Genomic DNA, 27370 nt, shown 5'->3' on the forward strand with positions numbered 1-27370 from the left:
AAGTTGATTCATTTACAAAAATAATTTCCAACTATTTGTTTTTTGTTTTCTGTACACAATCAGGGCCATTTTTTAAGTATCATCAAAAAGTTTTATTCTATCCTCTCAACTATAAAAGCATTGTTATCTCAAGATATTATGAATGTTCCATAGTTATACTCTTAACTATTTATTGCCAACACAATCATCAAAACAAAGTACTGTAGGATTCTAGATCATCACTCATTTTTTTACTTGATTCGGTGTAATTCATTGTGAAAATTTAATTTGCCATCATATTCCCAGAGCAGTTTGTTGCTTAAGCAAAATCTAACTTGATTGGTCAGTATTTAGCAATGAACAAATCAGTTTTTATGTACCACACATATTCCAAATGGTTTAATTGACTTACGGATGGTTTTAAGCTCTATAGAGCATAGCACATATCCTTTTTGACAGAACTGTTTTCCAGTTTTTCAACTTTAGTATTTCAGTATTACATAAGGCCTACGGTTGTTTAGCAACACAATTAAGACGATTATCCTACAAATACAAGTTTTTTCATACGTTTTGGGCAGTATGTTTAATTTATAATTTCCACATAAAAACATTGCATGATGTTTATACATAAGTATGTAAAGTTTACCACATCGTAGGTGGCCTAGTTCAGCGTAATTATATTACAAAAAAATCGACTTTTGATTATTGAAGGAAAAGCTTTTCATATTTTTTTCCCAGGTCAAATAGTGTAAATGGCAACACGTTAGTTCCCTGTGCTTAAAACATTCCAAAACCATGGAAACAAATGAAGAACCCCCACCCGCTGTTTCGCAGAGCTCGGAAACTTCAGCCCAACAAACTCAACCCACAAACATGTCCGATACTTATCCTTTTCCACCAGTGACTGCCGCTGACCCACCGGTACAAATGACTGAAGCAAATTTAGCGGCCCAGCCAATATCCACAAACTCAACACCTTTGGTAATCGCTCCAATGCAAATGGACGTTACACCTGCACCTTTAAACAACCCCATGCAATCTGCGCTTATAACTCAAAATGAGCCTAAAGATGAAGATATGCCACAAACAGTCGATAAAACCGCTGACATGCCAGCTCAGATGGAGACCGACATCGCCACTGCCAGCCCAGCCACGCCGGCAACTGACTTTGTCGCCCCAATGGATGTCCGGTCGGGGTCGCCACTATCGATCGACGATAGCTCGAAGCACAGCTCCGACTCTAAAGACCTCATGAATGACCCCCTTCTGGCCAAATCGCTCGCTGAAGTAAGGCCTAAAAGCGTATCGCCCTGCTCTATTTCGTCGGGATCGCGATCCAGGAAATCATCACAGTCGTCAAAGTCCCCCAAGGCCCTGTCTCCCGGAACTGCTTCGAGTCCTGGTGTTGTCAGCAAGTCGAAAAAGGGTCGGAGACCGCCACCAAAGAAGGATGATGTGCTGGTAAAAACAGTTATTTTATAAATGTTAAAATTTGTGCTAGAGATATTTATGCTATAGCACTTAAATAATTGGCCATATGACAATATCAATGTTTTCTGTACACAAATCTGGTCAGTTCCAATTAAATTAAAAAAATATATACATTTTTTGCACTAAATGTCCTTCTAAAGCAGTGGTTCTTAACCTTTTACCTTGCTGCACCTCTTCAAATCGCCAAACAATTCTCGCACCCCCATCTAGAATTGCAAGTAACAAGAATTGTATTTTTATTTTTATACTAAATGATAACACAGGAACAAAATACCGAAATGTGAGTTGGTTTTACATTTAACTGAGCAAAGAAATAATACACAGTACCGGTAATACACTTTCTGTGTCAGATTCAGCATTCCCACACCCCCTTTGGAACAGTTTTGCACCCCTGGTTAAGAAACCCTGTTCTAAAGTAATCTTTAAAGCAGTGTTTTTTAATGCTTTCGGAATGCGGAACCTAAAAGAATAAATAAATTCACAGCACATATTTTACCAAACCCTATAATTATAACTTATCAGCCTAACTACACAAAAGCAGTAGGCTAAGTAAATGCCAAAATTGTATCATTTATCTTCAGGATAGTGCCTTCAAGTCCTACACCTAGCTTGTGTGCCAAATTGTGATACAAATAGGTTATTTTCCCCAATTACAGAAAAATTCCATGACACACTTGTAAATCTTCAAGTTTCAAGTTTTTTATTTTTCTCCCCATCCACGCTTAATACATACACACGCAAAATAGAAAAGTCAATAACGTTACTGGATTTGGGGAAGGATCAGCCTTGAACCACAAGTGGTTATACAAAGAGACCCTTTCTATTTTAGCAATATATAAGTTTGAATTGCCGAAGAAAATAAAGTTGCAAGAAAATAATCGTATAAACACAATTGCGACTTTTGCTAGAATCTAATTAAATAAAACCACACACATAGAAAATAAATAATTCATATATACATGTCATAATATGATAATATATCAAATATTATTTCACAATACATCAGTACAAACGAGGTGTTGTGAAATTAACGAAAAAAACACACTTGAATATCGCCCTACGGCGACCACTCGACAGTAATTGAATAATTAATCAAATGGAATGCGGTTGCAATCAAACAGAGATTTGAGATAAAACAAAAGCAAAACAATATGCGGAGCAAAACAACGGACCACGTGGTGTCAGGAAAAACAACAACAACAGCAACAACAACAACAACAGCCGAAGGGAACACTATTTGATGCTGTCTCAGAGAATTGTTTAGCACAAATTTATCCTACTGTAATGAAACAACAATAGATGTCTATGATTTACTGTTGGCCAAAAGCATTTACCTTATGAAATATACAACAAGATTTATTTAAAATATAATCCTGTACTATTTTACTTTAGCACGATGGGCGTAATGACTTCTACTGCTGGGTTTGCCATCGTGAGGGAGAAGTGCTTTGCTGTGAGCTCTGCCCTCGAGTCTTTCATGCAAAGTGTCTGCACATGGGCAAGGTGAGAATAGTTTTAAACAAATATGATTTCTGTACTTTTTATTCAAAAGAGTTTGATGATCATCTGAAGAAAAGTTCTACTGTTTAATCCCGGTGGCTAACACAGAAATAAATATGCCGTTTTTTTTGCAGTGTGCCTTTTAATAAACTTTTTTCTGAAAACTATAATGCAATTTCTCATTTAGCTTGCATTAATATAAGGTTTCCACTGAGATTTAAACTACATTCAAAATGTACCAAACATATTATGCAATGGTATGTACTGTAAACATCGCTGAAAGTATGTCAGAATAGTCAGCAATGCAAAGCCCGTTCAAAAAGCCAAAATAAGTGAGGCTTTTTTTATTAAAGTGTTTGAAACATTATTAATGACCCCTTAAAGATAAATAAGTCTGCTCAGCAAAACTGTAAAAAAACTCAAAATTTTGCCCATGTAAGCCTCGTTTGATTTAATTTCCACTGATTTGCAAATTTAATGGTAGCTTTCTGGATTAAATAAGTTCCACAAGTACAACACCAGAAAACAAGCATGATGTTAAGATTGAATGTTAACCTAACACAACATTCTTCTTTCATATTTAGGAACTTGTACAGCGCATCAAACCTTAGATTATTGATTTGTTTGTTTATTTATTGTAATTTCTAATGAACTTATTTTACTAAAGTGCACATAAATGGTAAAAACAAAAGGCAAAATTTTGTTTTAATTATGTTGAAACACTGCTGGTTTTGCTGTTGCAATATATGACGTACTAAACGGTTTTCGGTTGGTTGATTGTCATAGGTTTCTTGGTTAGGAGCTGAAAGGTAATTGGCATTGAAATATAGATAGCACGTTATTTAACAAGTTTAAACAGCAAAGTAGTAAAAATGTTACAAAATTTCGGAGCATAATGGTTCAAGGTTTTGGTTAGACATACTTCTATATGTTTTTAAAGCATCCAACACACAAGGCTGTGGAGTTTTCCCTACTAATTGACATACGTTTTCTCATTTAGGAACCTGAAGGGGATTGGTACTGCCCCGAGTGCCAGAAAGTGATGGAAGCCGAGTGTAAGGAGACGCAGTCACGAGCGATGTCGCAACTCAGCATCGACCAACTTGCTCTCCACCTGCGGTACGCCCTCCAGAGGATGAAAACAACAGGCGTAAGTTTTTTGCATTTTGTCTGGGGCAGGCGTCATTCCCCTTAGTTGTAGTTCCAATTTAGTCAATTTGATACAATAAGGTATATAAAAGTTTACAGGATTTAAGCAGTTATGGTAGTATTTCAAAACTGAATTAGACTAGATAGTATTTTATAGCTAAATATATCTTAAACAATTACGTCACACTGTTTTATGATTTTTGCCCATCAATCAAATGCCCCTTAGGAGGTGGACTTCTAAACCCTTACAAAATATATCTTCATACTACTTCTATTTCATGTCGGAAAATAAGAATTTTTTTTTTAATTTTTAGTTTTTTGATAAAGCCCTGGACAAAACATTGTTGTGAAACATACCAAACCAAAGCAAACTGAAACAGAATATCTGAAAACACCCAAAAATTTATTTTTTGTCCATGTAATATTTTTCAAATGTTAGGTTGTCAAAATTCTAGCCCCCTTGGGAACTATAACAGTTGGTGTCTACAGTAATGTCCATGGAAGGAGTGTGTTATCTCTCACACTATATCTTAGGGATTAGGCTTTATATCAGTGATTCCCAAACTATGTGCAGTAGCACACTAGAGTGCCTCAAGAGATTGCCGCGAAACTTTTTGTAATTTTTTAAATTGGAGTTTTGTATTACCATCAAAAGTCATACACGCAAGCATTTAAGACCTAAATACGCTCTTCTATTCATTACCAATTAATAATATTGAGATATTTGCAGTATAGTTTGTCGGAGGGCGATTGTAAAGTCACTACATTGTTGTTCTGCTAAATGTGTGCCGCGAAATACTATTTTTTTAGTGTGCCACAAGCTTTAAAAGCTTGAGAACCACTGCTTACATTGTTAGTTATAATAGAAAAACCTGAATAGGATGATATGATATTCTTTTGTAAAATTTGAATATTGACTTCTAGTAAAATATTATACAATCTTCCAATTCCTTTTCAAATATTTACTTTTTCAAATATGAGCACATTAAGAAATATCAGAACACTTTCATAAGACAGGCTGTATTCTGCCATACTTCCTGTGATTAATGGTTACACTGGTTTCTGAAAAGCAGTAATGCCATTGTTATTATATTCTCATCCATTGTGAAAAATTGCCTGTCCTAATAATATTACTTTTTTACTGGGAAAATAAATATTTTTAGTTGGAAAATAACTCATTTTAATAGATAAATACCTAATTCTATTAGGAAAATAACTAATTTTAGCTGGAAAAAACTATTTTTAGCAAAAAGATATGTAATTTTAGTGGCAAAACGACCAATGATTTTAAAGTTCTGGCCATCTTTTCACTGAATGTAGTTTTACAACACCCCAAAATGATTCCTACATTTATTTTATTGAAGTTTACAGAAGTAGGCTATGTTTGAAGTTACCTTTTTACTCTCTTAACCCACTGTAGAAAAACACTGACACCAATTTAAAGCATGTATTACTATTGTATTAGTCTGTTAATAAATAAATACTTTAGTGTGAGCCGTTTTTGGACCCGGTTGACACGAAAAAGTTCAACGACTACCTTGACTATGTTTTCCACCCGATGGATATCAAGACCCTGGAAAAGAATGTAAAGAAACGAAAGTACGGCTGTACAGAGGTAAGCCTTTTTAAATGTAGACAATATTCTCAGCATCAGTAAAACGTAGACCAGCGCTTCCAAGGAGGTTACCAGATGCGGAGGAGAAAAGGGGAAAAATTTTCTAAAATTTTTTACCTAATTTTTTGGTTACCTGAATAGTCCCACACTACTTTAAGATGTGCAACTATGAGGCCTATGTCATAAAAAGTTCTAGAAATACCAATATACCCATAAAAATTCACACTACACCATTGCTGCCACATATTGCAAGGTTAAAAAAATGTTTACCATCCTGTTTTTAGAGGTATTTATGTGCGCCCTTAGGTAATTTATGGGTATTTATGTGCGCCCTTTAGGTAGGTTAAGAAACGCTGCTGTGCACTATAGCGATAGTGATTGGTTTTTAAAATGGTACCCTATTTTTAGAACCAACTTTAAAATAATTTATTTTTTCTAAAAATGCCACCAATGATGGTTTAATTGTCAATGCCCTGTATGTTTGCATAAAACAATAAAAAGTAGTGCAACCGTATTGTAGAGGTCATTAAAGTTTGTCATATTGCAGAATAAACAAGAACAGGAAATTTGTTTCGCTTTGCGATGAATGAATGGCATAAGTGATGAACTGAATAAGACCTGGCTAATTTCCACATGATCAGTATTTTGTTTTGTTTGCCAACCAAAAAAGTTTGACACTAGCAATATTCTTCATATTTATATTGGCAAAACTTAAGTTAGAAAGCTGTATGAAAATTATGCCTAATACATTAACCACATGATATAGTTATTTTCAATGACAAAACTTTACAACTTTAAAGAATGTAAAACTGCCATATTTATTAAAATATGTGCCCCCAATATTATTAAGTCACTCTTTGTAATTTTAACTTGCTGCCAATCATAAATAATACCATATTGTAAGGATTTCAAAGGTCCACTAACACACCAATTTGGATATATTCCACCAACCTTGGTAAATTTACCTTTTGTAATGCTAACCTACTAACAAAACAAATAAGGTGTTGGTAGAAGTATATTGCCAAGAATATATAAAACAGACAGACATGTGTCGATTTATAGAATGTTTTAGCTGTATGTATTTAAAAAATTACTATGAAAACCTGTGTATGAGGCTCTTAAAATTGACATGGTGTAACATTTATAAAGACTTACTAGCTCACCATTTAAACATATGCTTTTAACATTGTTAAACTACAAACAAAATTAAAGTATGCTTGTTGCATGTTTTGCAAAAAGCGTTTTTGAGTGAAAAAAAAAGTATGTGTATTGTTTTTCAGGCTTTCTTGGCAGATGTTAAATGGATTGTGCACAACTGCGTGATTTACAACGGACTGCAAACCAAGCTGACCCAGATTGCAAAAACCATAGTGAAGATTTGTCAGCACGAGGTAACATATCGCTTGTATATGCTCTGCGCAAACAAACAACAACGTTTCAAGCTTGCCGTGAAATTGCACATTAGTTTTTAACCACTAACCGTGTAACTGAGGCTGTGACCTTGTTACACTGTTTTGTTGAAGCTCTGCAGCAAGTTCTTTTTTGAGAACTATTTGAAAGGATTTTTGGTTGATTTTTTTGGTGTTTTAGCTCCTAGTAAACCTTTTTGCTGTTGGACTTACATCTTGGAATGACAAACACCATTCTACCAATATATACACTTTTCATGCAACATTGAAATGATAGCTAATTATAAAAGTTTTTAGGTTTTTTTCACTTCATTTTGTTTTTGATATACACTTTTCATGCAACATTGAAATGATAGCTAATTATAAAAGTTTTTAGGTTTTTTTCACTTCATTTTGTTTTTGGTTTTTATTTCTTACCGAAACTTATTAGTATTAGTCTTAAAAGTCTTGGCAAAATTTACAACCACGTGAATGCAAACAACATTCTACCAATATATACATTTCTTTCAAACATAACATTTCAAATGTGGATAAATGAATAAAGGTGTTCAAGTCATGCTGTAACTGTTCATTAATTGTGGATGGAAGTTTTTTGTGTTAAACTTCAAGGCTTTTGTCCAATTTTAGAACTTAGTAAATTAAATATTTCTTGCGATAGTATGGTTGTCGTTTGACCTAATCAAAAAAATACAAACATACTTAAAGTAAAAAACATGCCTGATTTCAACTACCATTGAGCCAGCCTCATCAGGATTGTAGTGCAAGCCAAGCCAGGCTAGAAAAACATCTAGCCTGGGGTGAACTCACAACCTCCGGTCAAACCCGAACTCACAACCCCCGGTCAAACCGGGACCGTCGCTCTACCAACTGCGCTTCACAGGTTCAGAGGGGAGCAAGGCGAGCAACAACCATAGAACCATTGCCTTCTGCATCCTGTAAAACTAGCCTTCAATCATTTTTTAATATGTAACATTGTAGAATGGCACAAGTTATGTGTTCTGAATATGTTTTTAGGTAACGTTCACTCTTTATTTTTAGATGAGTGAAATTGAAGTGTGTCCCGAGTGTTACCTGAACTCGTGTCGCAAACGTGAGAACTGGTTTTGTGAGCCTTGTAAGGAACCCCATCTACTGGTGTGGGCAAAACTACAGGGATTTCCACACTGGCCAGCTAAGGTAAACTATGAACCATATAAAATATATGTGTCACACTAATTACCTCTAATAAACAGAAACCTGACTAAAGTTTATGGCTTTAGAACAAAATAACTTATTTCTTTTTTCATTTTGAGAAACAATGACTGCAATTTAAGTAGGTTTATAAAATTATTTTATTTAAATCTAAAAAAACCCAAAACTGCACAGAAAAGCATGAATATTTGTTTGGTCAAATATATCTTATTTTGGTGTGGGTCGCTTTTTTGTCAACAACTTACAATGGGGTCGTACAGAACAGCCATACTGTTTTGTCAGTTCAAAATGACTAAATAATCAATTTATTCAGCTATTAACAACTTGTGTACATGTTGTATAGGCACTCCGTATTGACAAAGGTTTAGTTGACGCACGATTTTTCGGCCAACACGACCGTGCATGGATTCCACTCTCCGGGTGTTACCTTATGTCGAAAGAAATGCCATTTCCAGTCAAAAACAAAAAGAAAGGAAGGGGCCCTGGAGCTAAAGGTGCCTTGTTTCTATTATTTTTACCATTGTATTTTTTTTGGATCATGAGGATAGTATTGGCTGATATGCACTCCTAATACTGGTATTGGTTATTAAGTTTTGGCCGATATTTTTTATTATGAACTAGAAAGATATCCAATAGGGATTTTTGTTTAAAACACAATTACTAATTTTTATTTTATCATTTGTCTTTATTTTTATGGCTGACTGATTTAAGCCGACATTTTTGCCATTATGTACTATAGAGATATTATATAGGGTTTTGTTAAAAGCAAACAAGTTTCCTATGAGAAGAGTTTTTCAATATTTTTATATCCCTGGTGTATAAAAAAATCTATATCAGTATTCAATATCGTTTGGCAAAATCATTACAAATCTGTATTGGTATCGGATATTGGTTCGTGAAAACATAAAAAATTGGCTGTCAGTATTACTCAAAAAATGTGATATTGCTTGATCTCTATTTCTAAATATTCACCTTACATAGCTATTTTTTTTGTTTAAATTCCTTAAATGAACTAAACTGAAGTTTAAAAGAAACTTAAAACTTGGAAATAAAGATTGCCTAATCATTAAAAAAAAATTTTTTTAAACAAACATTGCTGGTATTATATTCAGTGTATAGTTCTGTCTAAATGTATTCTCTTGAACAAAAACTAATTGGTTCAATAAATTTACCTCATTTTGCCAAATTCAGGTGGGCTGGACAACGCAATGCAAGAAGCCCAACACTACATCGACAATGTCATACGTAAGATGGGTACGTTTGAATATTCGGCTCTTCGTACCCCACTCACCCATATGGACCTCTACCGAAGATCACAGGGAATACCATCTACCGTCAGCACGCCTGAGAGTGTGAGTGAGAAAGAACAATAATAATATTATTAGTTCATGTATAAACTCTTGCTACCAGGCATAGCAATAAAAATTAAAAACAGTTCCTTTGGTAATTAGAATTGTTAACCGACGTTTCGGCAAATTGTTTAGATAACCTTCTTTAGGGTTAGTTAACAATTACAATTACCAGGGGAGCTTTTTTTGATAATTGTTATTAGTTCATGTAAGAAAAAATATCGGGTAAGTACCGATATTTTACAACCTGATATTGGAAGTCTTAGTACATGTTAGAAAATGTATCGAGTGGGTTATATAATTTTGTGGTATCGACTTCAACCCAATATTTCACCCATAGTTTTAACCAAGTTATTGATTCCTATTATATTGTTGATATTAATAATAAAATAATGTCAATCCAGGGTTACCACAAAAACAAAGTCTTTGAGTCTTTAAAAGTGCTGAATTGATTTGCATATATATTGAAAAGTTTTTTATAAACCTCAGGTTTTCAAAAAATATTTAAATGGGCTTTCAATTTACTTGATGAGCAGCTTGCTTTAACCACAGAATTCCTAAAACCCATTGGCTTTATAATTGTCACCCTTCTCAAGTTTTCTTACCATTAAAGTCTTAGAACGTGTTTCATTCATGACAATCTTTTTACTTAGGTGACAATCAAGAAGGAGGCAATGGAAGAAGGTGGAAAATCACCGGCTAGTAATGCCAGCGTTGGGGAAAGGGTTCTCAATTTAAAGATTGCTGGAGCTGGTAAGACTTTCTGTGCTATTACACTGGATGTGTTACTTAACTTAATCAATGTAGCTTTTAGTGTAATTTAATTTTTATAATATTTCCTTTTTTACCATTCTATAGCACTGGCTGTTTGTTACCGTACTGAATCAATGTAGTATTTACGATCATTTAATTATTTATTGTTTCCTTTTTACACAGCCTAATTGTTTAATATCCTTTTCCGAAGACGTTCTAACCCCATTGGAAATTAGTTTAAAAATCCCTCCATTTTTTTTGCAAAAATCACTTGCCAATTTTACTTGCTTTTAAGATGGCTTTGTCAAATTAATATTTCATGAAACAGTAATTAAAATTACATACCATACGAAAATATGGTTTTCTAACCAGTTTCCCAATCCTGCAGATAATGGGCTTGTAGCATGCCATTTATTTCCAACATCTGAAAATTGTGTGTTGAAAAAATATTTCTCTGTTTTATGAGTCACATGTGATGTTTGCGATAGATTTTATTGGCACAGCAAAGTGAAGGATGCCAAAACTGATTTATTTATATTAAACCTCTTCTGAAAACTGATAAAAATTGTGTCGACTTTAATGAGCTTTTTTGCATTAAATAAAGTTCAAAAACCCTTATCTAGCCTAAGGTGAAATTGCTGTACAAACTAGAAGCGACCTTTTTAGATTTGAAAGACCCCCTTGAGGTTTCGCCGGCTGCCAACACCCCACCCAAGAAGAAGTCCAAGGTGGTGACGACAAGTGGGGCTCACCCAGGGGGCCAAAAGGGGGGCAGGGTGAGCGAAAAGAAGCGGATGTCAACCGCTCTGCTCGAGAAGACGATAGAGTCATGCAAGCAGTCTATACGCGATTCTATACAGGTGAAAAATTTGGTTTGTTTTGTTGAAAAATATAAAAAAATGTATGAATGAATGAGTATTTGGATAAAGTTTTGTAATTTTTAGAAATGTTTTTGGATTTTGCTCTGAACAATATAAATATTGATGTGGACATTGTTATGTGGTATAAGATTATATTACTGTAGCAGTCCATACGCAATTCTATACAGGTAAAAAAATAGTTTGTTTGTTGATTGCACAAAACAATCTTTTTATGAATGTTTTTTTAAGTGGTTAGATTTAATTTTAAGTAGCCCAGGGTTCTTACGCTGGGGTCCATAAATACCTTAGCGATTCTTAGTGTGCAATTGAAAAAAATAAAATTAATTTTTTTCATAAAAAGTTACATTATGATGTCATATTGGAGACATCTTGGCGAGTCCCTGGTCCACACGAACCAACATATTTGTAGGGGTCTGCAGTAAAAAAAGTTTAAGAACATTTCATCTAACCGAAAATGAGATAACTGTAAAAATATTTATGCACCGAGTTTTTTTTATTTAAACTTTTCTTAAAAAAATGTTTCAGCAAATCTTGTTAATTTACGTTTATTTTATTTTAAAACATTAGCAACAAAAATGGTTTCAAATTCCTTGAGTTTTGTTGGCAGGTCATTTTTTATCTTTTAGTAATTGAAACTTTTTCTGATTAAGATTTTTGTTTCTTCAATTCATTAAAAGAGAAAATAGATATAAATGTTTTATTTCTCGTTTACAGAACAGCGATTTCAAGTTGAGAGGATTATTTTTAGCAAATCTTTTTGACTTAAGTCTATTTTGTTTTAAAACATTTGCAACAAAAATAGTTTAATTTTGTAGGCAATTTATTTTGTTATCTTTCAGTAATTAAAACTCAACATAAAATAAAATATTATATTTAACTTTCTGTTTCTTTAAAACATTAAAATATTAAAATATATATATATATCAATGTTTATTTCTTGTTTACAGAACAGTGATTCAAGTTCAGAAGAATCCGACACTTCATCAGAAGATAGCAACGATGAGTTGGTTTCATCGAACAAATCCACGCCTTCCACTAAAAGTATGGGATGTTACATTTACTTTAATTATATATTAAGTTGAATGGTTTATTGAGATTTGAAATATTCAAGTATTTTCAAGTTCTTTAAAATCGGCTTTCCAGGTTCAATAAAAATTGGAATTTTTATACTTCAATAATTTGTCGAACTTTAATTTGTGTGTAAAACTGTTTTTAGCAGAAATGTTTGTTAAACTGGACAATATATATTTTAGTATGAGACTGTAAAATAGCTTTAAAACAGTTTCCTATTTTTAAAAGTCGGAAAACTGTTAATTTCTTCAGGCGAGGGTAAAGCTAATGGAGGAATAGCAGGCACCCCCGCAACTACAACAGTTAAACCAAGCAAAGGTGGTTTGTTGCACTGTTAAAATATAAGAATTACTGAGTAGGATCACCACCCCCGCTTTATCCAATAGATGAGTGGTTTCCAACTTTTTTCCTCGCGACTCCTTTTAAGTTTTTAATAGCTACCCCAAGTTATAGTGTATGCTACAGTCAGAGTTAATAAAAACACGTTTCAAAATTGTGATTAAACTCTAATAGAGCAAATCATTTAAAAGTGGCAAGGGTGCTGCTTTCATTGGTAACAAAGTCGCTCCATTCTGTAAAATATGTGGAACAAACATCACAAAAGATCTTTATCTGCTATCATTGTTTTTTTTAACTTGACTAACCAGCGTCATTTTTACAACTGTGTTCTTCAGGCGGTAATGACTCTGATGTGTCGGACTCCGAACTTGTCATCGACATTCCTGATGAAGAAGAGGCTAAAAAGAAACAGGTAATATGTATTGGTCATCCTTTCAACAAATAAGAACTTACACTTGATGTTTCAATAGAAAATCGATATAACTTGGAAGTACTCATTGCCTTACCATAAACTGTATACTAGTTTCGAATATATGCGCATGAAGGAGTATTGGGGTTATTGAAAGCAAGTAAAAAAAAAATTGAAGTTTCGACCGTCATCCGTCGTAAAAGCAATTGTTTTTTTGAGCAAACGTATTTCCCTCATTATCACGGCCACGATACTTCGTTACAAAACGTGACTTTTGCGTTTTACTTTATCACAAGTGTTGTTAAAAAAAGTTGTTGCAGTTTCGATGCGCTGCAAAACGCGTTTTTATCCATTCTTTTGCTTATACTATAAAATTACAAACTGAATAGCCTAGGCGTCCGTTTAAGCTTGTATAATGTATATACTTCCATCCCTCGTCCAATTTTAGTCAGGTCATCTTATCTCCCTTTATTCCTCTGGTGCTGAAAAAGAGCAAAATACTTTACTCCCGAACAGTCAAACGTCATCTTGTCCTCTCCTGATAGAACGGGCCAGATTATCGTAATGCCATGTCCCGTTGTAGTCGTGTCGTTTTTCTTGGTAGTCATATAAAATTGTTGCCTTGTCCTATCCATTGGCAGTCAAGTAACTTTTGTCTCTATTAATTCCTTCTAGGATGACAAGGGTCATATTTTCGTTCCGCTATATCGCATTGGCCCTATCCGATTATAGCCAGGTCGTCTTATTCTTCTTTATTCTTCCCAGAATTTAAAGGGGATAAAAAGAAAAAAACGCAAATAATACGTCATCGTCATACCATATCACATTGTAGTCGTGTTGTTTTCTTTCCTTGGTAGTCATTGTATAGGTAACCCTTACCAGAGCCTATCCACTCGAAGTCAAGTCATCTCGCCTTATCTTGATCATATTGTCGTTCTACTACTTCTCATTGTTCCTTTCCGATTATAGTCCGGTCATCTTATATCATTTTGTTCCTTTAGGAAGTTTAGGCTGTAGGGGAAAGGACAGCAAATATACATTACGCTATGCCATATCCTATTGTAGTCGTGTCATTTTTCTTAGTAGTCATACCATAGCAAACAGAGCATATCCGTTAGAAGTCAAGTCGTCTTGTCTATTAATTCATTCATTCTAGGGTGACCACGATCAAATTCTAAATCTACTATACCAATTGTTCCTATCCGTTTACAGTCAGGTCATCTTACCTCCCTTTATTCCTCCAAGGCTGAAAAGGAGCAAAAGACTTTGAGCAAACTGCGCAAGAAGTCGGACGCAGATCGCGCCGCAAAACCTCGCTCCATCCTCCTCAACAAAGATCTCTCCTCTACATCCGGAAAGACGGACTCTCGCACCAACATCAGCATCGGAAGCATCAAGAGGAAGTTGGGAGACGACGGGAGTCCTCTTCCTGGAGGAGGAAGTGGGAAGATGAGGAAGATGGAGGGGATGACCAAACCGTCGGACTCTGGGAAGATACCGCTCAAAGAGAAGAAGAAACTGGCTCCGGAAGTGACCAAACCGACCGGGTAAGAGCATTGGTGTGTCGAAGCCTGTTTTAATTTCGGCTGCTTTGGTATTTGCAGAAATAATAGTACGACGCAATCACGCAAAATAAACTAAACAGACAAGTTATTTTAAATTTTGCTTGACTTGTTTTTATTTTGTTTCTTGCATTATTCTCAATAAGTTATAAAAGTCTGTGAGAGACCAAAAGTGTAAAAAACGCCTCTGTCCATAATTTCAAAGTGCGAGACATTTTCTTTAGACTTCCAGTATTGGTCAAACTTAGCTTGCCTAAAAACGTCTGAAAACTTTTAATGTGGTGAATATCGCTTTTTTATATTTATTCTTTTTTATTTGATAAATTAAACATTTTATTTCAGTGACAAATCTCGCAAGTTTTCTGATGCTCTTAACAAGACAAGGAAAGATGTGACCGGCACAACATTACCAAAGAAGAATACGGAGGTGACCTTACCTAACGTACTACTGTATTGTATTATGTTGGTTAACTAAAAATTTTCGGCCTGTATTTTTAAGTGATAAGTCATTTAAGATTAAGTAGATCGACATCATCTTGATTAAGACGTTATTAACTGAATATATTATAAGAATCGTCTTAATCAAGATGATGTCGATCTACTCGACCTTTTTTGCTTTGAATAAAAAAACTCGATTTTAACAGATACAACCTTTTGGTTTTCAGGGCATTATAAAGAAGAAGGCCTTACTTAATGACCCTCCAGGTTTGAATGTGTAACATTTGTTTTATTTAAATTTATTTTTAGTATTTCGGCCATTTACGAATAATTATTCTTTATGTTAAATGAGATTTAATTTGGTATTTGCAATTTTTTAATACAATATCCTAATGTTTGATAAATCCTTGGATTTGAATTCGTTTATTCCATATACAATTTCTCCATTCAAATTTGATTTTTTTTTTACTTTACACCATTTTTACTTTCGAATTTGATTTTGTTTGTTTTTCAAAAACAGAAAAGGACACGCTTAAGTCGGCTGCGAAGATCCTTGCCCAGAAAGTGATGAGTCGTAAGCACGTTCACACAACAGACAAGAAAGCACCGCCAACGGTAAGCTGATACTTAATTAAGGCGCTTGGACAAAAGAGTTTAATAACTCCACCTATATTTAAAAAATTATACGCAAAGTTATTCACACTGATCTGAGAATTATAGGGTAAACCTATTTTTTAAGCTTGGTAAAATAGCTCCAATAAAATAAAGTATACTGTTAAATTATGGTGTTGAAATTTAATAAAGAGTTATTCGAAACGTTCAAAATGCTACTCTGTATGGGCTTTAATATTCTTACTACAACCTCGAACCATTATGCTTCACTGAATGCTGAATCATTTCTTTGGACAAAACAAAATCTTTATTTTTCATAAGTTTTACCAAAATGATGCGTTTAAAGCAGTTTCTAACCTAACAGTTTTATTTGGTTGAAAATGAATAAAGAGTTATTCGTAACGTTTAAAATGATACCTACTTCTGTATGGGCTATGATATTCTTACTACGACTGTTAAAAACATTAAGACTCAAAGGTTGAGCGAATTTAACCGTGAATTTGATTCTCGCAGGAAAAATCAAAATCTATCAATCCAGACCCAGAGAGAAAACTCTCTTCCTTCACGATTCCTAAACACAAGCCAGCTGCTATCGCTACAGGTGAGGATTAGTTGATTTGATGCTGAAAGAATATAGGCCACTTAAGTCCATTCGTGCTTGATTTCATCGAAATGACCAGTGTTTGGAATTCAATTATGTTGTAATTTTACCGGCATTTACATAATTGAAAAAAAAAATAAGGTTCCAGATTTTTATTTTTACTGATTTTTATTAATTTATTTTATCTTTCAGCCTGGCATTTTTAAGCAAAACGTCAGAAATGTCAACGTTTTTTATATTATTTTCTTTAAATCTTGAAACAAATTTAGTTTTACGCTAATTTTCTTAGGTTTTATTTAATGTTAAAAAAAACAAACTTTTATTTATTCATTTGAGTTAAAACTGTTTTTTTCTTTTGATCAGAGCAAATCCGAATGACGTCGACAAACCCACGTAATGTGACGTCACAGCAGGCGAGCGCCGGAAGTGGATTCTCACGTCACAAAACCTTTCCCCTACAGAAGTTGGAGAAATACAACGAAAAGTAAGATCGAAAATTTAAAGGGTTTTTCGATGTTAAATTGGAAAAATACCTCAGTTTCTTACACCTAAAAAAAGTATTAGGTGTGAAAGAAAAATAACCTGCGGAAAATAAAATTGTGATTTAATGCTCCCCGTCAATCAAACTAAACAGATAACCTTGGTCAGTTTCGTGGAAAATTGTGCAAAGTAACGGAACGAAAAATATTCATAAATGTTTAAAATATAAAAATTCAAGTTTATCTAAATTAATGAAAAATGGAAACTTGTTTATCGAAAAAAAGATATTTATGGAAAGATGTAAAAAAATATATTTGGGGCAGCAAGTGCTAGCACACAAAATATATATTAAAAAATATATATATTATTATATATATGAAAGATATAAACAGAAGAACTAAAATTGTGTTTTAATGCTGCTCGTTAATTTAAAACTAATCAGATTAACTTTGTGTCAGTTTTGTGGGAAAGTTGTTTAAAGGAATAAACGAAAAATATTCATAAATGTTTACGAAAAAAATGTTATGTTGTCAAGGATTAAAACTTAGATTAAAGAGGAAACAGAAACTTGCATTTAAGAAGATTAAAATATAACTTTTCCTAATAAAAAATAGTAAAAAAATGAAAACTTACATTTAAGAGAAAAACAAAAAAATACTTCACAAATTTTTTTTAGAGTGACGATGGGAGTGCGTGAGGTTCTGGTGGAGATGTACGAGGACATGATGACGGTCTTCGAGAGCCAATCTTCATCCAAGGATCACCACGAGTCGAAAGAAACGGATGTCGGCCAGCAGGTGGCGCAGTTGAGGCTGGAGCTTGAGCGCCTCAAGTGGATGCACCAGCAGGAGATCGCGGAATTGCAACATAATCACGGTAGGAGGGGAAATTTGTAAATTCTTGATAAAGTTTTGGAAAACTAAAAAAATGTAAATCGGAGAGCTGCAACATAATCACGGTGGGAGGGGAAATAGTATAAATTTGTAATTGCATTCTTGTAGTATTGCATTGCCCATTCGTGAAAAAATAGTTGGTATATGAATATTGAATATGGTAGGGGATTGGCTTTGGTGCATAATCGTGTATAAATAGATGGTATACGAATAGTTTTTGTTTTAAAACATACGGATAGTGTGTTCCGCTTGTAAAAATTTCGTGGAGAAACATTTGTTATACTTAATCAATCCTTTCACATTTTCCGCTAGACCTGACGATCGCCGAGATCCGGCAGAGCCTCGAAAACGAGCGCAGCCACTTGCTGGAGGAAGCAAGACGCAAGGCGGAAGAATCGAAGCGGGAAGCTGTAAAGGAAGCCAAGCAGAAGCAGTGGTGTGCAAACTGCGGCAAGGAAGCCATCTTCTACTGCTGCTGGAACACAAGCTACTGCGACTATCCCTGTCAGCAGCTACACTGGCCCAGTCACATGGCAACCTGCTCCCAATCCAAGGACACAAACGGGATGCCGGGAGCTCCTCCTGCATCCACGGAGGAGCAGGATATGATTCAGGAGGAAGAAGTGAAGAGCGCTGCTACCGAGCCACCTACTCCCGCGTCTCCCATGGAAACTAAAGAGGAAGTTAAGGCTCCTATTGTTCCGGTTACGGAGGTTGTTCCTCCTCCTGTTCTTGATGAAGAAGACGAGGATGAAAGCGACAACGAGATGATGGTAATCGACGAGAGTTTGCACAAGGAGGAGGATAAGGAAGTGGACTCTAGTAAGCCTCCGCCAGAGCAAAAATCTAAACCGAAAGAAGACCTCTTGTCGCCCGAATCCCCCTCATTCGATTCCACCCCGAAAACCACCTTCGTAAAGTCACCGGAGAAGAAGCAAGAAGAAGAAGAAATGGACACGGATGTAGCGGATGATCCCACAATCAAGTCCGCTTCCGAAACGACCGCAGAAGCATCCAGTTCGATCCCGAGTTTCCCTAGCAATCCTTTGCCTCTACCGATAAAAAACCCCGCTTCTTCAAATTCCGGAGTCCCTGCTCCAGTCGGAACTACAGTGGTGTCGTCAAAGCTGCTGGACGACATTTTCTCAAAGGTCCTCAAGAAAGAGTCGAGCGTGAGCGAATCAAAGGAGCAAAAAAGCGAGAGCGATCCGATCGAAAACAAACCACGCGACGAAGTTAAACCTGATCCTACAACTGAAGTCGAACCTGAGATCGCCAAGACCTCGCATTCTGGCGGAAGCGCTATCAGTGCGATTGGCGACCGGCTCCTAAAAGCTCGCCAGAACGTCACCACCAGCGCTTCATCGTCGCCTGTGCACGAAGAAGACAAAGCACCCCCTGATACAGACAACAGAGATGACATAAAGACGGACAAACCCAAAGATGCAGTCGATGAACTTGAGAAAAATGTTCCGTCACCTGAAGTGCAAGTTAAGAGTCCTGTGGTTGTTGATAAAGGTGGAGAAAACGATCCGGAGGTAAAAGATCCTCCGGACATCCCTGAAACTGCTCCTTCTGAGAAAGATGCCATCCCATCTTCTCCTCAACCTCCGCATCTGGATGGTAATGATGTAAAAGAGCAGGATGCGGTTGCTATGGATACGCGGGAAGCAAGCCCAGCGCCAACTCCAAGCGAAGAAACATCAGCTCCTCGAAGCGAAGCTGCTCCACCAGATGGTGAAAATAAATCTTTGGAAGAGGGAGCGAAAATGGAAGAAGAACCCACCAAAGAACCTCCTAAAGACATTACAGAACCGGCTGAAAAAGACAGCGAGTCGATTACGCCGGCTGTTTTACCAAAATCGCCCTTAAATTTACCAAAAGACGATGAAAACGATACAAACTTATCAAAACCAAAAGAAATCTCGCCCCAGCGAAGCGACAGTCCCCTAATAACCCCACCCGAGCCCCAGGTGAACCCCACTTCCATTAGCGCCCCCGTTTTCAAGGACAACTACCTAAGCTGCTTGACCGAGCCGGCTAAGGATGACGTCACGAAAAATAAAGGTGACGTCACGAAAATAGACGACCCCGATCCGAAACCGTGACTCGATTGAGAATATTTTTTTTGGTCGGCGCCGTTAAAACTCGCGAAATCGCTGAAGACGTTTTCGCGATTTGATAGAACGATGGAAGGATGACGTGAGCATGACGTCACCGAAATGCTCGGCGCCCGATAAGTTGTGAACTTTCGCCTTCGGCTGTTTTTTGTTCGAAACAATAATTTTGCTCTTTTTGATGCAAAAGAAGATTGTTGGCATTTGGGAGATTTTCCTTCAACGCTGTAGGTCTGCAATTTGTCGAATCGTGCGCTGAAAATAATGAATTTCTCTGAGCATGTAAATTGGCGGCCTATTGCAAGGGTCTTAAAATCTGTTCAACGTAGACGCTTAAAATATTTTAGGTTAACGAGAACCTTGCTCAGCATAATTTTAAAAGCAGACTCAAATAACCTGCTGTTTTCAGTGTCAACAAATGTGAATCTGAAACAAAGTCCAAATAGAAAGAAGCGTCTTCTCCGTTAATATGCGTTCTGTTGAAATTATAATTCATTTTATTTTTGAATTGTAGACACATATTATGATTACGCTTTCATGTACCCCCTAAAATAAGTTCACGTACCCTCCAGGAGTCCATGGACCCAGTTAATGTGTCCCCGGTCTGATTGGCTTAAGCCGCCTGCTAAAATTTCATTACTTGAATCCAGATTAAAATGTTTGCATGTTTTTTTGCGTCCGCTATTTTGTGAAACTCGCTCTTACCAAGCTCGAAAACAATTCTATCGCTGTTTGGCAATTACCATTAAATAACACGATTTGCAGCATTTAGCTGCTTAAGATTTTAGTTTATTCTGAAACTTTTCTGGAACAGGTTTATTTTCAACTGACGTCATTAGAGTATATGACTTTAGAACCATTTTTGTCTGGGCTTACCGTGGCAAAAAAGTCTGTGAATTGGTTTGTACAAATACATAAAGCTAACAGTGTGAAATTTAGCTGTAAAATAGCTTTCTCGCTTTGTCGCCTCTTGTCTTTTTATTGTTTTGGTTTTTCGCCGTATTGTGTAACTTCGCCGCGGATATGGAAAGCAGTTTAGTTCGCGCCCCGGGCAATAAATCCTGTATCGACGAAGTCTTGTCTTGTTAGACTTTGAAGATGGAGGTTGTAACTTGTAGTTATTCAGAAGTAGGAAGCATTTTGTTAACGTTTTGAAAAAATCTTAGGATAATTGCTGTAGGTTTTAGTTAAGACTTAAATGAATATTAAAGCCCACACAGAATTAGTAACATTTTGTAAACGTTTCAAATAAAAAAAGATAATAACTGGAGGTTGTAGTTAGACGTAGAATGAATATCAAAGCCCATACAGTAGTAGGTGGCACATATTTTGAATTAAAACTACCAAGAAAGGCTTCAGCAAGAAAGAGATGTAAGTTAGAAAGAAAATTAAAATTGAATTGCTTATGGTGCATAATTTATAACAACCGGTTTACACAAAATTTAGATGTTTTTTAATTTTTAATAAAATCTGTTTAAAACAGAAATTTACTCGATTTTCATTAAGCAACAGTCCCAAATTTAAATCGGTTTAAGCCAGAATTTAGGGTAGTTTGAAGAAAAAAAGTTTTTAAATTAAATTTTTAATTTGAAGCATGAAAGTTTTAGTTTAAAATTTTGAAATTTGGCAAAGTTAGGATTTTTACTAAAACAGGAACTTACCGTATGTTTGTTTATCAACCAATTTTAACTACTTACAACTGGTTCAATCCCGAATTTTGAGCAATAAGAAACAAAAATTTTTTCGTTAAAAGTGAAAATTTACCAAGGCAATAGCCTTGACGTTTTTCCTATTTTTGACGATTTCTATAAAAATTCAATTTTCATGGGAATTTCCCGGATTTTTTTAATCAGAAACCTGTTAGAACCGCCTTAAACTGGTTTAATCCAGAATTTTGAGCATTATGAAGCAAAAAAGTTTTTCGTTAAAAGTGAAAATTTGGCAAGGCTATTAGCCTTAACGTTTTTCCTATTTTTGACGGTTTCTATAAAAATTCAATTTTAATGGGAATTTCCCGGACTTTTTTTACCAGAAACCGGTTAGAACCGCCTTAAACTGGTTTAATCCAAAATTTTGAGCAATAAGAAACAAAAATGTTTTTCAATTAACAATGAAAATTTAGCAATATAGCCTTGACGTTTTTCCTATTCTTGACGATTTCTATAAAAATTCAATTTTCATGGGAATTTCCCGGATTTTTTTAATCAGAAACCGGTTAGAACCGCCGTAAACTGGTTTAATCCAGAATTTTGAGCAATAAAAAACAAAAAAGTTTTTCATTAAAAATGAAAATTTGGCAAGGCTATTAGCCTTGACGTTTTTCCTATTTTTGACGATTTCTATAAAAATTCAATTTTCATGGGAATTTCCCGGATTTTTTATCAAAAACCGGTTAGAACCGCCTTAAACTGGTTTAATCCAGAATTTTGAGCAATAAGAAACAAAAATTTTTTCGTTAAAAGTGAAAATTTACCAAGGCAATAGCCTTGACGTTTTTCCTATTCTTGACGATTTCTATAAAAATTCAATTTTCATGGGAATTTCCCGGATTTTTTTAATCAGAAACCTGTTAGAACCGCCTTAAACTGGTTTAATCCAGAATTTTGAGCATTATGAAGCAAAAAAGTTTTTCGTTAAAAGTGAAAATTTGGCAAGGCTATTAGCCTTAACGTTTTTCCTATTTTTGACGGTTTCTATAAAAATTCAGTTTTAATGGGAATTTCCCGGACTTTTTTTACCAGAAACCGGTTAGAACCGCCTTAAACTCGTTTAATCCAAAATTTTGAGCAACAAGAAACAAAAAAGTTTTTCAATTAACAATGAAAATTTGGCAATATAGCCTTGACGTTTTTCCTATTCTTGACGATTTCTATAAAAATTCAATTTTCATGGGAATTTCCCGGATTTTTTCAATCAGAAACCGGTTAGAACCGCCGTAAACTGGTTTAATCCAGAATTTTGAGCAATACGAAACAAAAAAGTTTTTCATTAAACATGAAAATTTGGCAAGGCTATAGCCTTAACGTTTTTCCTATTAGCCTTAACGTTTTTCCTATTTTTGACGATTTCTATAAAAATTCAATTTTCATGGGAATTTCCCGGATTTTTTATCAAAAACCGGTTAGAACCGCCTTAAACTGATTTAATCCAGAATTTTGAGCATTATGAAGCAAAAAAGTTTTTCGTTAAAAGTGAAAATATCCAAGGCTATAGCCTTGAAGTTTTTCCTATTTTTGACGATTTCTATAAAAATTCAATTTTCATGGGAATTTCCCGGATTTTTTATGAAAAACCGGTTAGAACCGCTTTAAACTGGTTCAATCCAGAATTTTGAGCATTGTGAAGCAAAAAAGTTTTTCATTAAAACTGAAAATTTGGCAAGGCTATTCCCTGGACGTTTTTCCTATTTTTGACAATTTCCATAAAATTCAAATTTCATGGGAATTTCCCGGATTTTTTATGAAAAACCGGTTAGAACCGCTTTAAACTGGTTTAATCCAGAATTTTGAGCATTATGAAGCAAAAAAGTTTTTCGTTAAAAGTGAAAATTTGGCAAGGCTATTAGCCTTAACGTTTTTCCTATTTTTGACGGTTTCTATAAAAATTCAATTTTAATGGGAATTTCCCGGACTTTTTTTACCAGAAACCGGTTAGAACCGCCTTAAACTGGTTTAATCCAAAATTTTGAGCAATAAGAAACAAAAAAGTTTTTCAATTAACAATGAAAATTTGGCAATATAGCTTTGACGTTTTTCTTATTCTTGACGATTTCTATAAAAATTCAATTTTCATGGGAATTTCCCGGATTTTTTTAATCAGAAACCGGTTAGAACCGCCGTAAACTGGTTTAATCCAAAATTTTGAGCAATACGAAACAAAAAAGGTTTTCGTTAAAAGTGAAAATTTACCAAGGCTATAGCCTTGACGTTTTTCCTATTTTTGACGGTTTCTATAAAAATTCAAATTTCATGGGAATTTCCCGGATTTTTTTATCAAAAACCGGTTAGAACCGCCTTAAACTGGTTTTATCCAGAATTTTGAGCAATATAAAGCAAAAAAGTTTTCAATTAACAATGAAAATTTGGCAAGGCTATAGCCTTGACGTTTTTCCTATTTTTGACGATTTCTATATAAATTCAATTTTCATGGGAATTTCCCGGATTTTTTATCAAAAACCGGTTAGAACCGCCTTAAACTGGTTTAATCCCGAATTTTGAGCAATAAGAAACAAAAATTTTTTCGTTAAAAGTGAAAATTTACCAAGGCTATAGCCTTGACGTTTTTCCTATTTTTGACGATTTCTATAAAAAAAAAAAAAAAATTGTCTGGGCTTACCGTGGCAAAAAAGTCTGTGAATTGCTTTGTACAAATACATAAAGCTAACAGTGTGAAACTTAGCTGTAAAATAGCCTTCTCGCTTTGTCGCCTCTTGTCTTTTTATTGTTTTGTTTTTTCGCCGTATTGTGTAACTTCGCCGCGGATAAGGAAAGCAGTTTAGTTCGCGCCCCGGGCAATAAATCCTGTATCGATGAAGTCGTGTCTTGTTAGACTTTGAAGATGGAGGTTGTAACTTGTAGTTATTCAGAAGTAGGAAGCATTTTGTTAACGTTTTGAAAAAATCTTAGGATAATTGCTGTAGGTTTTAGTTAAGACTTTAATATTCATTGCCCACACAGAATTAGTAACATTTTGTAAACGTTTCAAATAAAAAAGATAATAATAGCCTTGACGTTTTTCCTATTTTTGACGATTTCTATAAAAATTCAATTTTCATGGGAATTTCCCGGATTTTTTATCAAAAACCGGTTAGAACCGCCTTAAACTGGTTTAATCCAGAATTTTGAGCAATAAGAAACAAAAATTTTTTCGTTAAAAGTGAAAATTTACCAAGGCTATATAGTCTTGACGTTTTTCCTATTTTTGACGATTTCTATAAAAATTCAATTTTCATGGGAATTTCCCGGATTTTTTATGAAAAACCGGTTAGAACCGCTTTGAACTGGTTCAATCCAGAATTTTGAGCATTGTGAAGCAAAAAAGTTTTTCATTAAAAATAAAAATTTGGCAAGGCCTTGACGTTTTTCCTATTTTTGACGATTTACATAAAATTCAATTTTTATGGGGAATTTACGGGAATTTTTTATCAAAAACCGGTTAGAACCGCTTTAAACTGGTTTAATCTAGAATTTTGAGCAATATAAAGCAAAAAATATTTCAATTAAAAATAAAACTTTGATAAGGCTATAGCCTTGACGTTTTTCTAATTTTTGACGATTTCTATAAAAATTCAATTTTCATGGGAATTTTCCGGATTTTTTATCAAAAACCGGTTAGAACCGCCTTAAACTGGTTTAATCCAGAATTTTGAGCAATAAGAAACAAAAAATTTTTCGTTAAAGTGAAAATTTAGCAAGTCTATAGCCTTGACGTTTTTCTAATTTTTGACGATTTCTAAAAAAATCAATTTTTATGGGAATTACCCAGATTTTTTTTATCAAAAACGGTTAGAACCGCCTTAAACTGGTTTAATCCAGAATTTTGAGCAATAAGAAACAAAAAATTTTTCGTTAAAGTGAAAATTTAGCAAGTCTATAGCCTTGACGTTTTTCTAATTTTTGACGATTTCTAAAAAATTCAATTTTTATGGGAATTACCCAGATTTTTTTATCAAAAAACGGTTAGAACCGCTTTAAACTGGTTTAATCCAGAATTTTGAGCAATATGAAACTAAAATTTTTTTTAATTAAAAATGAAAAAATTCAATTTTTATGGGGAATTCACGGGAATTTTTTATCAAAATCCGGTTAGAACCGCTTTAAACTGGTTTAATCTAGAATTTTGAGCAATATAAAGCAAAAAATATTTTCATTAAAAATGAAAAAATTCAATTTTTATGGGGAATTCACGGGAATTTTTTATCAAAAATCGGTTAGAACCGCTTTAAACTTGTTTAATCCAGAATTTTGAGCATTATGAAGCAAAAAAGTTTTTCAATTAAAAATGAAAATTTGGCAAGGCTAGCAATTTTTGACGATTTCTATAAAAATTCAATTTTCATGGGAATTTTCCGGATTTTTTATGAAAAACCGGTTAAAACCGCTTTAAACTGGTTTAATCCAAAATGTTGAGCAATATGAAACAAAAAAGTTTTTCATTAAAAGTGAAAATACTTTAAACCAGAGTTTTGGGTAATTTCAAGCATTGAAGTTTTCGATATAAATTTTTAAAATCGCCAAAGCTTAGTCTTGTCGCCTTTTTCGATTAAGGCTTAAAATCTTTTTTAAACAAAAACTTCCCGTATTTTTATTCACCAACTGATCCAAACCATTTAAAACCGACTTAAGCTAGAATTTAGGAAAATTTTAATCCTAAAATTCTTCAATTTATATTTCGAAATTAGATAAGGATTCAGTTTTGCTCTTTTTTCAGTATTTTTCATAAAGTCCCCGTTTGACTTTCGCAGGATTTCACTTCGAAACCTTTAACTGTTGTCGTTTTTACGGCGTTAATTGGGGCAATTAGAAACTTAAAATATCAAGTTTGAAACTTGGCCTTTTGATTTTAAAAATAAAACATTGATCTACGTAGTGACTTTTAACAATAGAATTACAGAAATTCGATAGAATATTCCTAAAAGTTGCCAAGTATTCAGTTTTTGACCAGTAATGTTAGAAATCTTTTATCTATAAGTGTTTTTAGCCTAGATTTGCCCATTCTGTAGGACTTCGGTTTTCCAAAATTATGCACAACATTTTTTAATACCGCACCTTGAAAAAAAAATTTTTTTTCTTAAATGCTAAATGCTATCGCTATCTCTTTTTTTTCTTAAATGCCATCTCTGCATTTCGCAATTATGCTAGGAATACATCAAAATATACAAAGACAAAAAGTGTTCGATATATTTAACGCAAAATCTGCAAAGTTAAAACAACATGTGACGGTTAGAAGCGACAAAAGGCGAGTGACAATACAAATATGACATCTAGAGCAACAAGGTCCAATGACGCCCTGTGGCTTATTTGGAATTAAGACTTTGATAAATGTGTTTTCTGCTCGACTGGATCTCGGCGAAACTTTGGATTAAACCCGGTTTATAAAGAGGAAGTCTTTAAGAATTATTTAAATACGTAATAAATAAACAAATGGACAAGTACGCCGAATCCGTGCCGAATTTAAATAGGTTTGTCAGAATGGTCAAATCGGTTCTAAAATCGGAACACCGAACGCCACTAAGAATAATAAAATGAACGACTTTCTCTTGCAAGTGGACAGGGCTATTTTACAGCCCATCACAAGCATGCGTTTTGATGAATATAGGCAATAAGGGTTACAGTAGAATTTGTTTATCACTCAATCAGCATTTTCGGCAACATTTATTGCAGGAAACTAAAAGGCGTGTTATGCGTGCTGTTATCCTTGGTCATTATTGACTCGAGATGGATCACAGAATACACATGTTTATATTGTCGACTGCTCATTGAACGATTAGCTGGTTTAGTTTATTTCAAAAGAATTGAGTGGAGAAACGTGA

At 34.5% G+C, this 27370-nt stretch overlaps 1 protein-coding gene across 1 annotated transcript; it reads left to right on the forward strand.

Moving 5' to 3' along the window:
• Positions 1–731: 731 nt before the first annotated feature.
• Positions 732–20798, forward strand: LOC146165509 (MYND-type zinc finger-containing chromatin reader ZMYND8-like). Its single transcript, XM_083380942.1, has 21 exons — positions 732–1440; positions 2863–2973; positions 3971–4120; positions 5609–5734; positions 7015–7125; positions 8182–8319; positions 8678–8828; positions 9526–9686; positions 10337–10436; positions 11103–11296; positions 12265–12358; positions 12641–12709; positions 13063–13139; positions 14391–14683; positions 15041–15125; positions 15364–15403; positions 15657–15751; positions 16262–16349; positions 16713–16833; positions 17506–17705; positions 18035–20798. The coding sequence occupies exons 1-21, from the start codon at positions 775–777 to the stop codon at positions 19828–19830; spliced, it is 4866 nt and encodes a 1621-aa protein (XP_083237068.1). The 5' UTR covers positions 732–774; the 3' UTR covers positions 19831–20798.
• Positions 20799–27370: the final 6572 nt, after the last annotated feature.

The sequence above is a fragment of the Ascidiella aspersa genome, chromosome 2 (assembly GCF_963924565.1).
Source record: "Ascidiella aspersa chromosome 2, kaAscAspe10.2, whole genome shotgun sequence".
In the NCBI taxonomy this organism is placed as follows: Eukaryota; Metazoa; Chordata; class Ascidiacea; order Phlebobranchia; family Ascidiidae; genus Ascidiella; species Ascidiella aspersa.

What these genes read in the sequence shown, in the direction of transcription:
- LOC146165509 (XM_083380942.1), top strand. Translation starts at nt 775, where the DNA reads ATGGAAACAAATGAAGAACCCCCACCCGCTGTTTCGCAGAGCTCGGAA. An exon ending in ATCCACGCCTTCCACTAAAA is followed by an intron (nt 12,359 to 12,640) that starts GTATGGGATGTT and finishes TAATTTCTTCAG; the next exon opens with GCGAGGGTAAAGCTAATGGA. An exon ending in AGTTAAACCAAGCAAAGGTG is followed by an intron (nt 12,710 to 13,062) that starts GTTTGTTGCACT and finishes TGTGTTCTTCAG; the next exon opens with GCGGTAATGACTCTGATGTG.